Below are 13,058 nucleotides of genomic sequence, written 5' to 3'. Positions count from 1 at the left end.
GATCCTTTAATGAAAAGACACCGATTGCTTACATTATATAGTATTTTAATGTGACTTGTACAAATTGGGCACACACGTAGTGTATTTGCTATGTGACTTACGGTCATCTTTTCTTTACTTTTTAGCTCATATTTTGTATATTTATATATCAAAGAGAACTATATGGTAGGCTGGAGGCGTCTGTATGTCTGTACGTATGTATGCATGTTAGTATGTGCGAATGTATGTCCGTCAAGTGAGAAACTCCAAAAACCACAGGACCTACCATCTCTAAGTATCTGGTCCACAGGAACACCCAGAGATGTGAATTTGTTCAAATGAACATGTCAGTGCCAAAAATATTCAAATGCGGTAAAAAAGGGAAATCTAGCAAATTGCTAAAACTTTGTACCCACAGGCTAGATTTGGTTGAAACTTGGTATGCAGGTTCTTTACGGTAACTTTAGTTAGATTTGATGAAATTGTGATGAAATTTGTGTGGTTGTATTTTGAGGCGATTTTTCCAGTTTTTGGTGAAATACCCTTCTTCTCAGAAATTGGTCGTGCCATTATTTTGAGACTTGGTATGCATGATCCTAGTATCTGGTGCTGTCATATTTGTTCAAGTTGTGGTGAAAACTTTCTATTTCTATTTTGGGCAATTCTTCCCATTTTTGGTAAAATAATCATTTTCTCTGAAATTACTAGTCCGATTGCTTTGAAACGTTGTATGCATGTTCCCAGGGGTAAACTTAGTTAAGTATACTCACTCTGGCCTGCTACATCGAAACAAACATGAGCCAAGTGTCATTGACGTTATGTTTTTTTTTCTTTTGGGCCGGGGCTGGGTATCGTGCAAACTTTAAATGTGAGCCATCCTCTACGGTCAGACATCATCGGAGTTTAATCGATGTGAAGATTTCTTTGGTAAGATGTCAAATTTTAACGTATTGCAATTTTGAGTTTATTCCTCAGAGGTTTATGAGATATTTACACCTGTTTGTGCTGATATAGTTTGACCGATGGACTCTCATAGTTCATACACACATCGTCTGCTTTGCAACTCATATAAAGTTTGACATTAAGAGAGTATAAAGAGTCAGCTGTCACATTCATTAATTTAAGAGACTCTGTTTAGTTTAAAAAACTTACAAAGCCTATTAGCTGAAAAGTTAGTGAGGCAAGGATTCTCAGAAAGTAGATTAGTGAAATCATTTAAGAAGTTCTACGGTAGATACGGAGATGTTGTATCAAAATATGACCTGTCTGTTTCTGATGAGTGACAGCATACCAAATTTTGACTCACAAAAGTAATTTGGTGAATTCACCAAATAACAATGGATTTGTCGCTTTGGGTCAATCTTGACGGTGCAGCTAGCTGGCAGGGTACGCTTACCCATTCCGGACACCTGGTACCACCACTATTTCGTGGCTTAAGATGACCCCATTGCCTTTGTCACTTTCGATATATTCCCTGAACCTGGTAAATTTCATAGTTACCTTGAATGATAATGATTATTGGACCTGATTTGATGTCTATTGCTAGATGTTTATCTCAGGTTTTGATGGAATATTGAAGTTTCATATGCAAGTAGTTTGCAGTGCACCTTCCATGTTAGGCTCTTACACTGTGTTTACTGTTCGATGTAGGTTAGACATACAGTCGGTTAGCAGTAGAGTTGCTGCTACTCGAAGCCTTATCTGTCACAGTCAGGGTGAGTGACAGTGGAATGTAGTTTTTCAATTTTAAAGTAGTTTGCAGTGATGACATTTGTTTGTATGCGTATAGAGGTACTAGTATGCTGTGTCATGTACGTTGACTAGCTACTGCGAACACAAAATTCATTGCTTGTCAGAGTAGTGCATCCTATCGGATGTTTGACCTGTATTGTTAATTTTCTCTATGAAACACTTGCTGCTATATAGAGTTAGTGTTTGACTTTATATCATGCTCGATAATGATGTGAGAGTCATGCAGATGAGTGTCCTTCAGGCTTTTTTGGTTTTATTGTTATGTCTTCACAAACATTGTAGCTTGTGCTTAACTATCACTTATTGAGTCGGAAATTAAAGGACGTGTTGGATTCAGCTTGGCCGTTGTCTGTGTCCAATAATTCTGCCCTCACATTAATGCCTTCCACATCTCTTGGGGTAGATGCAATACGGTCTTCAGCTAACCATTTTGTCATGTTTTTTTTCATTCCAGTTCCTCAGATGTGACCGAAGTTAAAAAATCGAGGATGGCATTCGGCAAAGTTCAATTACGCACATACGGACGACAATTTGTTTTTTTCCGTGTGGTCAATTACGCAAATTTGGCCGTCTTCTGGTATTGTAGAAAATTAATAAACAGTGCCATGGTGTAAATTAATTTGTTTTGCACTGTGATACGACATGGCTGACAAACTAGTTGCAATGACAATGAAGAGAAATGTGCATATGTTCATATGTTAGTTTAAAGATAGAATTAGTGCATTGCAATTTCTGAACTAAGTTCGTTCTTTTTTCACACGCGCAAAACGCACAAGAGTCTGTAGATACGTGAATATTCTTCAACGATACGGTTCGATATATGAGTATCAGATTTTTTTTGGAGCTTTTACAAGCCTGAAAATGCAATGATTTTTCTCTTGGTAAATGTCGCGGCAACTGTCAAAATCGCATCATTCCTCTGTAATAAAGGAGCAAATTTAGTTCACCTTTACTTTACTGCAGTTATGTTTGCTAAAGAGGGAATTTAGGATGCCGTCAGTAAAAAACACTGTCCCGTGGAACGGAAATATACCTAGGTAATTTTTATGAGATGCGTAAAATGAAATACTGTAAATGTAGGGTTCACAAAACTGATTCCTTACCTGAAGGGGCAATTCACAGCAACACAATGACTTGCTCGTGTACATGGAGTTGGCGTGGTCGTCGGCCAGCTGTTCCGAGGAGCTGCTTCATAGTGTAAGATGGCTTCTACATGTCCTGGATATACAATATTCTAAATAATTGCAAAGAACAAAACTTCCTATGTTAACGAATGCGGTGTACTTAGACTGAATCTTTGCTAGAACTAGAGCTATTTAAGTAGTTATAGGAAACTTGGGAGGTTTTAGGCATAAACGACATAATACGGCTTTATACTTTTCGTCAAACTTTGTGAGATTTAATTTTGTGAAAACCTTTAAAATCGTCCTCAAAAGTTGTAGTATAACAATTCAATGCAGAGATGTCCCCGAGGTCATTCGTAGTATTCTAAACTCCATACTCAGTTCAGTTCCACAAATAATTACAAATTGCCTTTGTCTAGTTTGGTTTCAGTTGACGGCTACAACTTTCTATATCTTTCTTCTCTTGTAGTTACCATGTCTGTCCGGCAAAATAAACCTTTTTAGGGACACACCTATGACCTGAAATGTAAGTGTAATCGTAATAGTCGCGCCGGAGGCTTAATGACTACGCATGCGCAGATTCATAATATACAATGCAAGTAACCGGAAGTGTACCCTATTTTCATGGGCGCCGCCATGATTTTTAGAGTACTCGAAAATAAACAAGTACGAAACGTGCAAATTATTATTTCATAACATGCCATTTATAAAATATATCTCTTTTATTAGCTAGTAAGTGTTATTATCCACCTTGTCGCTGATACAAGATATCGTTTATATCACGCATAAGAAATAGAAAAAGAGAGAAAACTGTCGTGCATATGAATGGAGGCATGCGCAAAGACTGCAGGGATGGAATTTTAGAAAAGCGCCTCTGTGTCAATAATCAGATACACAAATTGCCAGTTTTTGTAAGTAACGCGTTTTCAGTTTGCAAGTGCTAGGTCGGCAGTGCGGTTAATATTGCAATGATATTGATTGCGTAATACGTCCCTTGTTTAACGCAATAGGCTGTTATTATGGTAAAAATTGCCAATTTTTGTCCAACATTTTTAAACATTACAGAAAATCTATACGTGCACTGCTGCAGGGTTTGACGTCGTGTACGTACGTGAACTGTTTTCATCAGAGGAAAAGTGGGCATAGTAGTCATATAAACGTATCATGAATAAATACAAATAACATTGCCAATCTTAACCCCAAGGGCTGAGCCCTATTTAATATTAGTAAAACCCTATGATGTAGTTTTTAAGTCTACAAAAACGTTGCCCTCCGTGACTTCTCTGAAAACCACTCTGAGTAAATGTTAAAGTTCTTAAAATTATAAGAACGTTGTAGGCCAGAATAGAATAGTAAACCGTGTTGATCTGTATATTCTCTTAAACATACATTAGCAGTAACTGACTAGGCACCCCTATTATGTTTGGTGTGTCCATAAAATGTAAAGTTTTGTATGAATTCAGCTTGCTCAAATGCCTAGTGATCGATTTGTCAACACAGCCTATATGTGTGTTATGTTTTAATATTGTCATTGCGTTGTAAATGTCGGGTTCATAAATTGTGTTTTAGCACGTATTGGGAAGGCAACTAAAAACACATTATAGAAAAAGAATTGAAAAAGTCATGTACTTACACCTTTGATGTCAGTTGTTTCAAGGGTTGTTGCACGAATCCAGAAGTTGTCGGCAAGTTCATTGGTCTCGATGTAGAAATCAAATCTTTCACCGGAGTTTATGATGACCTCATCAGCAATAACCGTGCGGACCCTATTACCATCAACAGCGATCAAATGAAGTTTGTGTTTGTCGATAGACACTCTAAAGGCGTAGATCATAGCAGCATTGATGACACGGAAACGATATGATAATGGTCGTTTGACTGTAAATTTTGCCATGGGTATCAGATTATTATCAATAACGTCTCGTTTTCGACTTCTCTCATATGGATAAAATAAACCTAAGTTGGAAAGCATCAACAACGCAAAATCAAATTATTGACATTCCAATAACCAAAGTGAAATGTTTTAGCACAACTTAAAAATTCTCGCCACGTCCAAGAGTTCCAGTTTCGATTTGTACCTAGTAGCAGCTTGAAAGTCGAATGGCTATGCAGTGGTTTTGAAAGAATATGAATCCCCTATGCAATATAATTATGTTTTGTCAGATCAAAATGAAGTTATTGTTCACATTTATCAATCTCAATGATCACTGTTATCACAACAAGCAAAATTATTATTAGAGATATTACACCCAAGAGATAAAAGAGAATCCGTTTTCATAACAAACCAAAATGATGTTGACCGAGTTTTTACACAACATTATTTCAACATTACCTTTGCCATTTATTAATCCGGACCTAAAAGGGGTAACTCCAATTTCAGTTCCATCAGACTGCTTTGTTTGATTAAAACAAGGCGTCGAACCGTACCCATGATAAAATCTGCATTAAAATGAAACATGTTCAAATTGAAACGATGGCAAAAATTTATATTTGTTTCTCTGTGCGCGTTTCTCTTTCTCTTTGCGCAAGCCAGTCAGCCAGCCAGATAGACAGACATATAGACAGGGAGTGACAGGAAAAATATAAACAATAAGACCAGGGGAGTTGAAATTTTGAATATGTATGAGTTAATTTTTTACATTTTCGGCAATGTTTGCGTGCTGTGAATCACATTATAAAGTGTCTGACGTTTGAATTGTCTTCTGTTTTTATTGGTCTCACAAAAGCATAGGGCTATAGAACATATCGCCTGTGGTTGCGTAGGGTATATCTACCTTTGCATTTCCCACAATATACGATTGTTTATATCTAGAGAGGTGTCTCTCATCCAATCATGGAGAATCATTATAAATTCGTCATCATGGTCTATATCCGTTGTCTCCCTAACCTTAACCTGTCAAGATAAAAATGGGCAACCATTATCTTGCTCATCATCATTATCCCCATCATCGTCGTCATCATCATCATAATCAACATCGTCACCACCATCATCATTATCATCATCATCATCATCATCATCATCTTTTTATGCAGAGGTTCAGTTATATACCTTCATTGCAGATGGACCTATTTCAGAACAAAAGTTAACTTCCTACCAGCTTCCCGCTGACATCTTACTTCTACTGTAATTATACTTCACGTCTACGCTCTCCAACTTGGGCTGCTTTTTGTTAACTACAAGCTTTCAACTGACACCTTACTTATAACTATACTTCACCTTTACAGTCTCTTCAGGCGGTAACACAATCAATGCTCCATACAATCCATCCGTTCTCTGTGTTCCAAGATGGGAGTGGTACCAATGCGTTCCGGGAGGGGTAGCCAGAAATCTAGAAGAAAAGTCACATACAAGAAGCATACAGATATTTTACTATCGGAAGAGTCGTAAGCTTATATAAACATGCACATATATTGTTATCTTAAAGTCTATGTCCTGCATAAATTCAAAGTTAATTTTGCTTAAAATGAGCTATGCTATATGATTTTGCCATCCCTACTTTATCAAATAAATGCATCATCCCAAGGAAACAACGCGGTTAAATATTATAATAATGCAATATGTTGTGCGATTTTGAAGTTGGCTGCCTTTCGGGTCGTTTCGGCATTCGCGGTCATTGCCACCGGAAATGACGTAACTAAATGAACGTACGAGTGAGCGTGTTCACTCACGGACATAGTGAATGCTTACCGCTGTGGCTTCAACATGGTGAGAAGTTACCCTTTTGGTGGCTGAAGTAATCGCAGCCATTGCCAGTTTAACATGCATTTTAGGATGCCGTATTTGCCAAAATTACAAGGAAGGGTCGGAAACAGGCATTCAGACAAGCGTTTTCTGCGGTGCACATTTTCGAGTGCCTCGCATGCTGTGCGTTGGCCTTGTGACTTCGCGTCGAATACATGGTTCGGAAGCCAGATGTACGGTAAGATAGAATTTAATTCCTGGAGCTACTACATCGATTATGTGATCGCAATGTCGTACCAGTACAAACAGTGGGTAGTCTGCTAAGTAGATCGATTTTCGGATCGATCTATTGATCCCGTAGTCGATATGCCCGCCACTGTAACCTAAATACTCACACGGTGTGCAACACAATCACTCAAAAAACACACAACCCAATTTGTCATATGTGCGCTCGCACAAAACATTCAGAAATACACTCTCATATACTGCGCAGTTCACCGAAGTGTTCAATGCGTGAAAAGATAAGCATCCCCGTCAGCGCGTCTGACTGCAACTTTTTATGAGCTGTCAGGCAACTTGTCACATGAAAAGTTTAACGCGCCAAACCCAAAACATTGTGGCGCGAAACCAAAACATTCACTCGCCAAATCGCAAAGTCAAAGACACGCCCACCATGATAATATTCTGTTGCACGCTTTCAAGGCTTACAAACAGCTTCGACGGCCACGTTCACGTCAGCAGACCGGCATATTTAGCGACATGGCAGAATATAATTTTGTAAGTTTAACTGGATGGAGATTGAAAAGGGGGAAAAAGACCTCCCGAGATTGTAGAACTGTATTGTACAGGAAATACTGCTGCTTGGAGATCCAGTTACTGGTAACTTTTCTCCATTTCGCGAGATCGCTGAAAAGAATTGTTTTAGTGATCAATTCAAGGTGTACGAAAATTATGGCGCCGCTTTGTATCATGTAAACCAATAAAGGGAAACAGGAGATCGTACCCAAAGCTTAAAGATGGTGACATTGAACTGGTTGAAACATTAAAACGCTCTCGGCCATCTATGACGCACAGGGCTATTCAAGAAAAGATAGCGGAGTATGGTGATATCTCCATCAGTACGATTGGACGAGCTGTGAGAACACCTCTATCGGGTGGGCCCTGGACGTTCAAAAATTGACGCCAGTTGCTTATGAGAAATTCACTGATGCGAATATTGCCTACTGCAATGAATTCGTGAACTTTCTGCACGAACAAGACCCGCACAAAATCCAGTTCTTTGATGAGGCTGGTATAAAATTGACCCAAGATCTCAGCCCCAGATATAGTCACGCTTTGCGTAGCGAAAGAGCAGTTGAAATACAGCGGTATATGAGATCTCCTGCAGTAACTTTGCATTTGATGGCCAGTCTTGAGTACAACAAAGACCACATTTCTCGGAAAAAGATGATACATTTGGAGGCGTGGTTTTAAAAAATTGTTTTGGCGAGTGGATGTTTTTGGTTTCGCGCCACAATGTTTTGAGTTTGGCGCGTTAAACTTTTCATGTGACAAGTTGCCTGACAGCTCATAAAAGTTGCAGTCAGACGCGCTGACGGGGATGCTTATCTTTTCACGCATTGAACACTTCGGTGAACTGCGCAGTACCTAGTTGCATCACATATTTACCCATCTCCTCAAAAGTCACGCCGATGAATGTGTTACTCGCGTCATCTTGAAGAAATCGGCCGTGTTTTGAGACCAAGCGCGGTGAAATGCGGCCTGCAGAACGATTCTACCATATGACGTCATTTTTTCCACTGCTGATTGGTTCAACTATACTACACCAGTGACGTCTTGCCATTATCTTTGTTTTGGCAGTTAATTAGCCAATCAGTAGTGGAATATATTACATCATATGGTAGAATCGTTCTGCAGGCCGCATTTCACTGCGCTTGGTCTCAAAACACGGCCGATTTCTTCAAGATGATGCGAGTAACACGTTCATCGGCGTGATTTTCGAGGAGATGGTTAAATTTGTGATCCAACTAGGTATATGGGAGTGTAGTTCTGAATGTTTTGTGTGAGCGCACGGCCAGTTGAAAACCCGGATCGCGTGTTTTTTGAGTGATTGTGTTGCACACCTTGTGAGTATTTAGGTTGCAGTGGCGGGTATATCGACTACGGGATCAATAGATCGATCCGAAAATCGATCTACTTAGCAGACTACCCAGCTAAGGAGCGCCTGTGGAACATTGTCACCAGAAAGCGTTCATCATCAACTATGGACAAGGCCGAGAACAGCAGCAAGACTGCGACAGGTTGCCAAAAACATGCCAAGGGGATGCGGGGCCCAGAGAATTTGGCCGTGATGACATCCACCAGGACTGAACGCCGATTCAGCTGCTTTACGAAAGTGATTGTAAATAAAAAATACAAGTACTACATCCTGTATGTGTGACTCTATAATTAGTAACGTTGGGAGATATGTAACTTATTCCTAAAAAGTTTACGTAGTGATTGACTGACTCTTTGCGAGACTGAACGATAGGTTGTGTATACAGCACGGCGCTGCCAGTAACAGTGACACAACGTGTAGCAAAGAAGTTTCATACTGTTGACGAAGCAGTCGCGTTGTCGTCATCTGTTCCCTTCTGCTCGACTAAGTCTCCCCTAAAATATTTTAGCTTCTTTGTGAATTTCGCAGTCATGAAACAATGACCACTGTGCTGACACTTAATCAAGAAAAAAACCTGCGGAAGCGTAGGTGATCATCACTACGTCATAGAAATGGCCAGCTGAGCCGCCAGGCCTCGGGTGCCAATGTGCCCGATGTTTACACTGTGTCAATTTTAATTTATTTCTTCCCGAGAATTTGGCTAGACATGTCTTCACGGTCACATGTCTTTAAAAGTGCCAAACTTCATGTGAGGTTTTATAACGCCAAACTGAAGATTTTGCGGCGAGAATACTACTTTGGTTTTTATGCTAACATGACCCTCAGCCGGTTCCACTTCCAGCTGTGGATCGGAAAGATGTGTGTTAAACGGTGGACAATTTTCAACTTGATCTCTACTACATTTATCTACAAACGTCATGGTGTAATTCAAATTTTTGTATACAGATTTTGAACGAGGCAATTTATGTTGAGAAGTAATAATATAATGAGGTGGGATGGCAACCGTAAATGTCCGTGGAACGACCAGCAGTTCCCAGTCTGTTCTATGTGGGGTACCACAGGGTTCCATATTAGGGCCCTTGTTCTTTCTTATCTTTGTTAATGACTTGCCGTTATATTTGCAGAACAATATGACATGTATGCAGATGACTCGACCTTGCACACGTCAAGGGAAACAATCATCGAGCTTGAGTCTGCTTTAACAGCCGACCTTGCTCATTTGTCATCTTGGTGTAATTCAAACAGGATGCTAGTTAACTCAGCAAAAACAAAAACTACGTTGATTACTTCTCATCAGAAACAATCACGCTTACCTAAATCATACCTGGATTTATCTTTAAATAATGATCCATTGTCAAATGTTAGCGACGAAAAACTCCTAGGAGTAATTCTGAATTGCAATCTTTCATGGAGCGCTCATGTGAATTCCTTGCGTGGTAAACTATCTAGTCAATTGGCTTTGTTACGACGAATACGACATCTCTTGCCCTTACGGGCACGGAGATTGTTCTATACATGTTATATTGAATCAACCTTCGACTACTGTTCGGTTGTTTGGGGAAATTGTGATCAATCCTACTGTAACAAACTTTTTCAGTTGCAAAAACAGGCTATTCGTTTAGTTTGTGGGGCTAAATGGGATCAACCAACTGGTCCATTGTTTAAAACTTTGGGCCTACTTCCACTTGGTAGTCGCTTGATTTATCAAAAGGGGTCCAGATGTTCCAAATTGTCAATGGCTTGTCCAAATTATTTGAGTAATCTTTTCCAGCCTGCTAACGTTCATTCATCCAGGTCTCTGCGCTCAACTTCAACAAACAATTTGTACTTGCCAAAAATTAGAACGGAAATAATGAGAAAAAGCCTTTCATATTCTGGTGCTGTCCTTTGGAATGAACTCCCCTCATCTTTGAAAAACAGCCCAAATCTGAGATCTTTCAAGTTGCAATTGTATAAATTTCTCATGGATCGGGTGTGATATGTTCTTGCCTTATGTTGTAGTGTTAGTTGTCTTATTGTCCTAATTGCTGTTATTTTTTCTTGACCTGATTTTTTACTGGTTTGTTGTTGCTTGTTTTAGTATTTTTATTTTTTTTCCTCTGTCATTCTGTAAATTTTTTAATGTCGACCTTGTGGAAGATCGGCCTTATTGGCCGAACATGTTATCGACAGTAAATAAAGTTAAATAAAATAAAATAAAATAAAACTCCAGACATCGTTCATTTTCATATTTTGGTAGCTTGCGGTTGTGTGTACGGTGCACTAGTGACAGTAGTGTGTTGGACTGTACATGTGATGGGCTCGTCATAGACGGTCAACAAGAGTTCCTTTCTTGTTCTCGTTTAGGTTAAGGTCCCGCCTGTTAAAATCTGCAGGCTTGTAAATTCTGAACAGCTTTGTCATATCCTCTGTGACGATGACATTCTCAGTTGCACTGCTTTCAGTCATGAAACTATCACTATCACCATAGTCGATGCACTAAGTCGCCATGGTAGAGGGCATGGGGAAATATAGGGTCAGGTACCGGTAAATGTAAATATGGACGCTATTGGGTTAAAATAAAACAAGCTGTGATTGGATGAAAGTAACACTTGTAACTTTTTCTCATGTTTCTTGGGTTTCGCACTTTCAGGATCACTTGACACCAACTTCTTGTTTGTACTACAAAGCCGTGAAGGTAGAAAGAAAGACTTTTACCTCCATGATTTAGCCACTGTGATTTAGCACACCTCTTGATACTTTTAGAACGTCGACATGCCTGGCATTTTTCACGAATTCGGACACCATTCGATCCATCGAAATCAATCGTCGTTCACAGTTCCAACAAAGTTTGCTTTCAATTAGCTGTGATATCGCAGCAGTACTTGTGGCGTGTATCGAACGTGCTCGGGTCATTGGGGTCACGCCACAGTCGGCGATGACCTCAATGATCCAAGCGCGTTCGATACACGCCACAAGTACTGCTGCGATATCACAGCCAGACTTCAATCAGCTCTATTTCCCTGTACTTTTGGATTAATCCTTTCAGTTTATGTTTCCCTCTCGTGTGCCAATGCTTTTGGTTCAGATACCGGTGTTCGAACATAATTCTGATCCAGTCGAATTTTGACCGGCGTTTTCATGGTAGCAGCCATATTTGTTGTTGCATGTTCTGTCAGGTGACTAACCTCCGCCATCTTGAACAAAATTATGTTCAAGATGGTTACCCGGTACCTGACCCTATTTCCCCACGCCCTCTAACGGGGAAAATGGGTCAGGGAAACAGACTACCCAAAACGGGCGAGCTCGGCAATGTCCGGAAAATGTCGCCATGATTGAAGTCAGAACGTGCAACTTTTCCCGTGTTTTTGTCAAAATAACACAATACAACCGTCTGAAAACCGCTCAAATAAGCTTCAGTTTGTGTGTAAATGTTTGTTTTATTAATACCTATTTCATTGACAACCAGAACTAGAGTATAGGCCTTATAACGAAAAAAGCCTCAAAATATGGCGGGACTTACTCTTTCTTTAAAGCCCCAATAGCTGCAAATGTTTAATAAACCGATCTCAAAATATCCTTAGTTTTCCAAGAGGTTTCTTTGAATAAGACCCATTAGAGACTGAAAAGTGTATAACGCTGCCATGAGTGTCGTGAGTGGCATGTAAATTCAAAGGTTTTAACGTCATTTTAGATTTCCCGCCATTTTCAAAAACTTGTCATATGACAGAGAAAATAAAGATTACAACAACAAAATGTTAGCCACCGTGTGATGCATTCAAGTAAATGGCATCATACTTGTTTCTGTTATGATCACGATGTATATGTGCAGGAAAATACTGTTTTTTGTATTTTCCCGTGGGGGCGCCATTTTATGGGTGCGGCACCCATTTATTATTAAACCTGTTAAAACGTGTAGGCATGGTCCAAATCAGCGAGCAGTGATACTTCAATACACGTCCTTCAGCAAGTACATTTAAACGAACCAACTCTGGTTTGAAATGAAAATAATGCATAAAATTAGCAGCTATTGGGCTTTAAGTCAAGTACATGTTAGACCAGACTGTAATTGGTATACACTGGAAATCGCTATTGCCAAGAAAAATAGACGCCGTGCGGAAAAACTGTGGCTTCCGGTATCCTATCGCATTGTCTTCAAGCTTTTGCTCCTAACCTATAAAGCCCTAAATGGACTCTCCCCACTATACATTAGGTATTTAATCACGCCTCATTCTTCATCACGCATTCTCCGTTCATCTGATCAATTTCTTCTGCGCACACCTAGATGGAAGATGACTTCTTATGGTCGCCGCTCCTTTTCTTCAGCAGCTCCAGTTCTTTGGAATTCTCTACCCATTGACATTAAAACCTCCGCTAACATTAA

General features: G+C 39.6%; 1 protein-coding gene across 1 annotated transcript in view; it reads right to left on the bottom strand.

Moving 5' to 3' along the window:
• LOC139115489 (uncharacterized) overlaps nt 1–13,058 on the bottom strand; it is a 51,611-nt gene that overhangs the window by 23,063 nt on the left and 15,490 nt on the right. Inside the window, exons 4-8 of the mRNA XM_070677626.1 lie at nt 6,073–6,184; nt 5,630–5,748; nt 5,188–5,294; nt 4,489–4,811; nt 2,835–2,965 (exon numbers count right to left, since the gene is read on the bottom strand). Of these exons, the coding sequence (XP_070533727.1) occupies nt 2,835–2,965; nt 4,489–4,811; nt 5,188–5,294; nt 5,630–5,748; nt 6,073–6,184 (792 nt within the window). The remainder of the gene's footprint in view (nt 1–2,834; nt 2,966–4,488; nt 4,812–5,187; nt 5,295–5,629; nt 5,749–6,072; nt 6,185–13,058) is intronic.

Source organism: Ptychodera flava, chromosome 17 (genome assembly GCF_041260155.1).
Source record: "Ptychodera flava strain L36383 chromosome 17, AS_Pfla_20210202, whole genome shotgun sequence".
Taxonomy (NCBI): domain Eukaryota; kingdom Metazoa; phylum Hemichordata; class Enteropneusta; family Ptychoderidae; genus Ptychodera; species Ptychodera flava.
The sequence above is the reverse complement of the archived record's forward strand: the minus strand, read 5'-3'. Positions and strand labels throughout refer to the sequence as shown.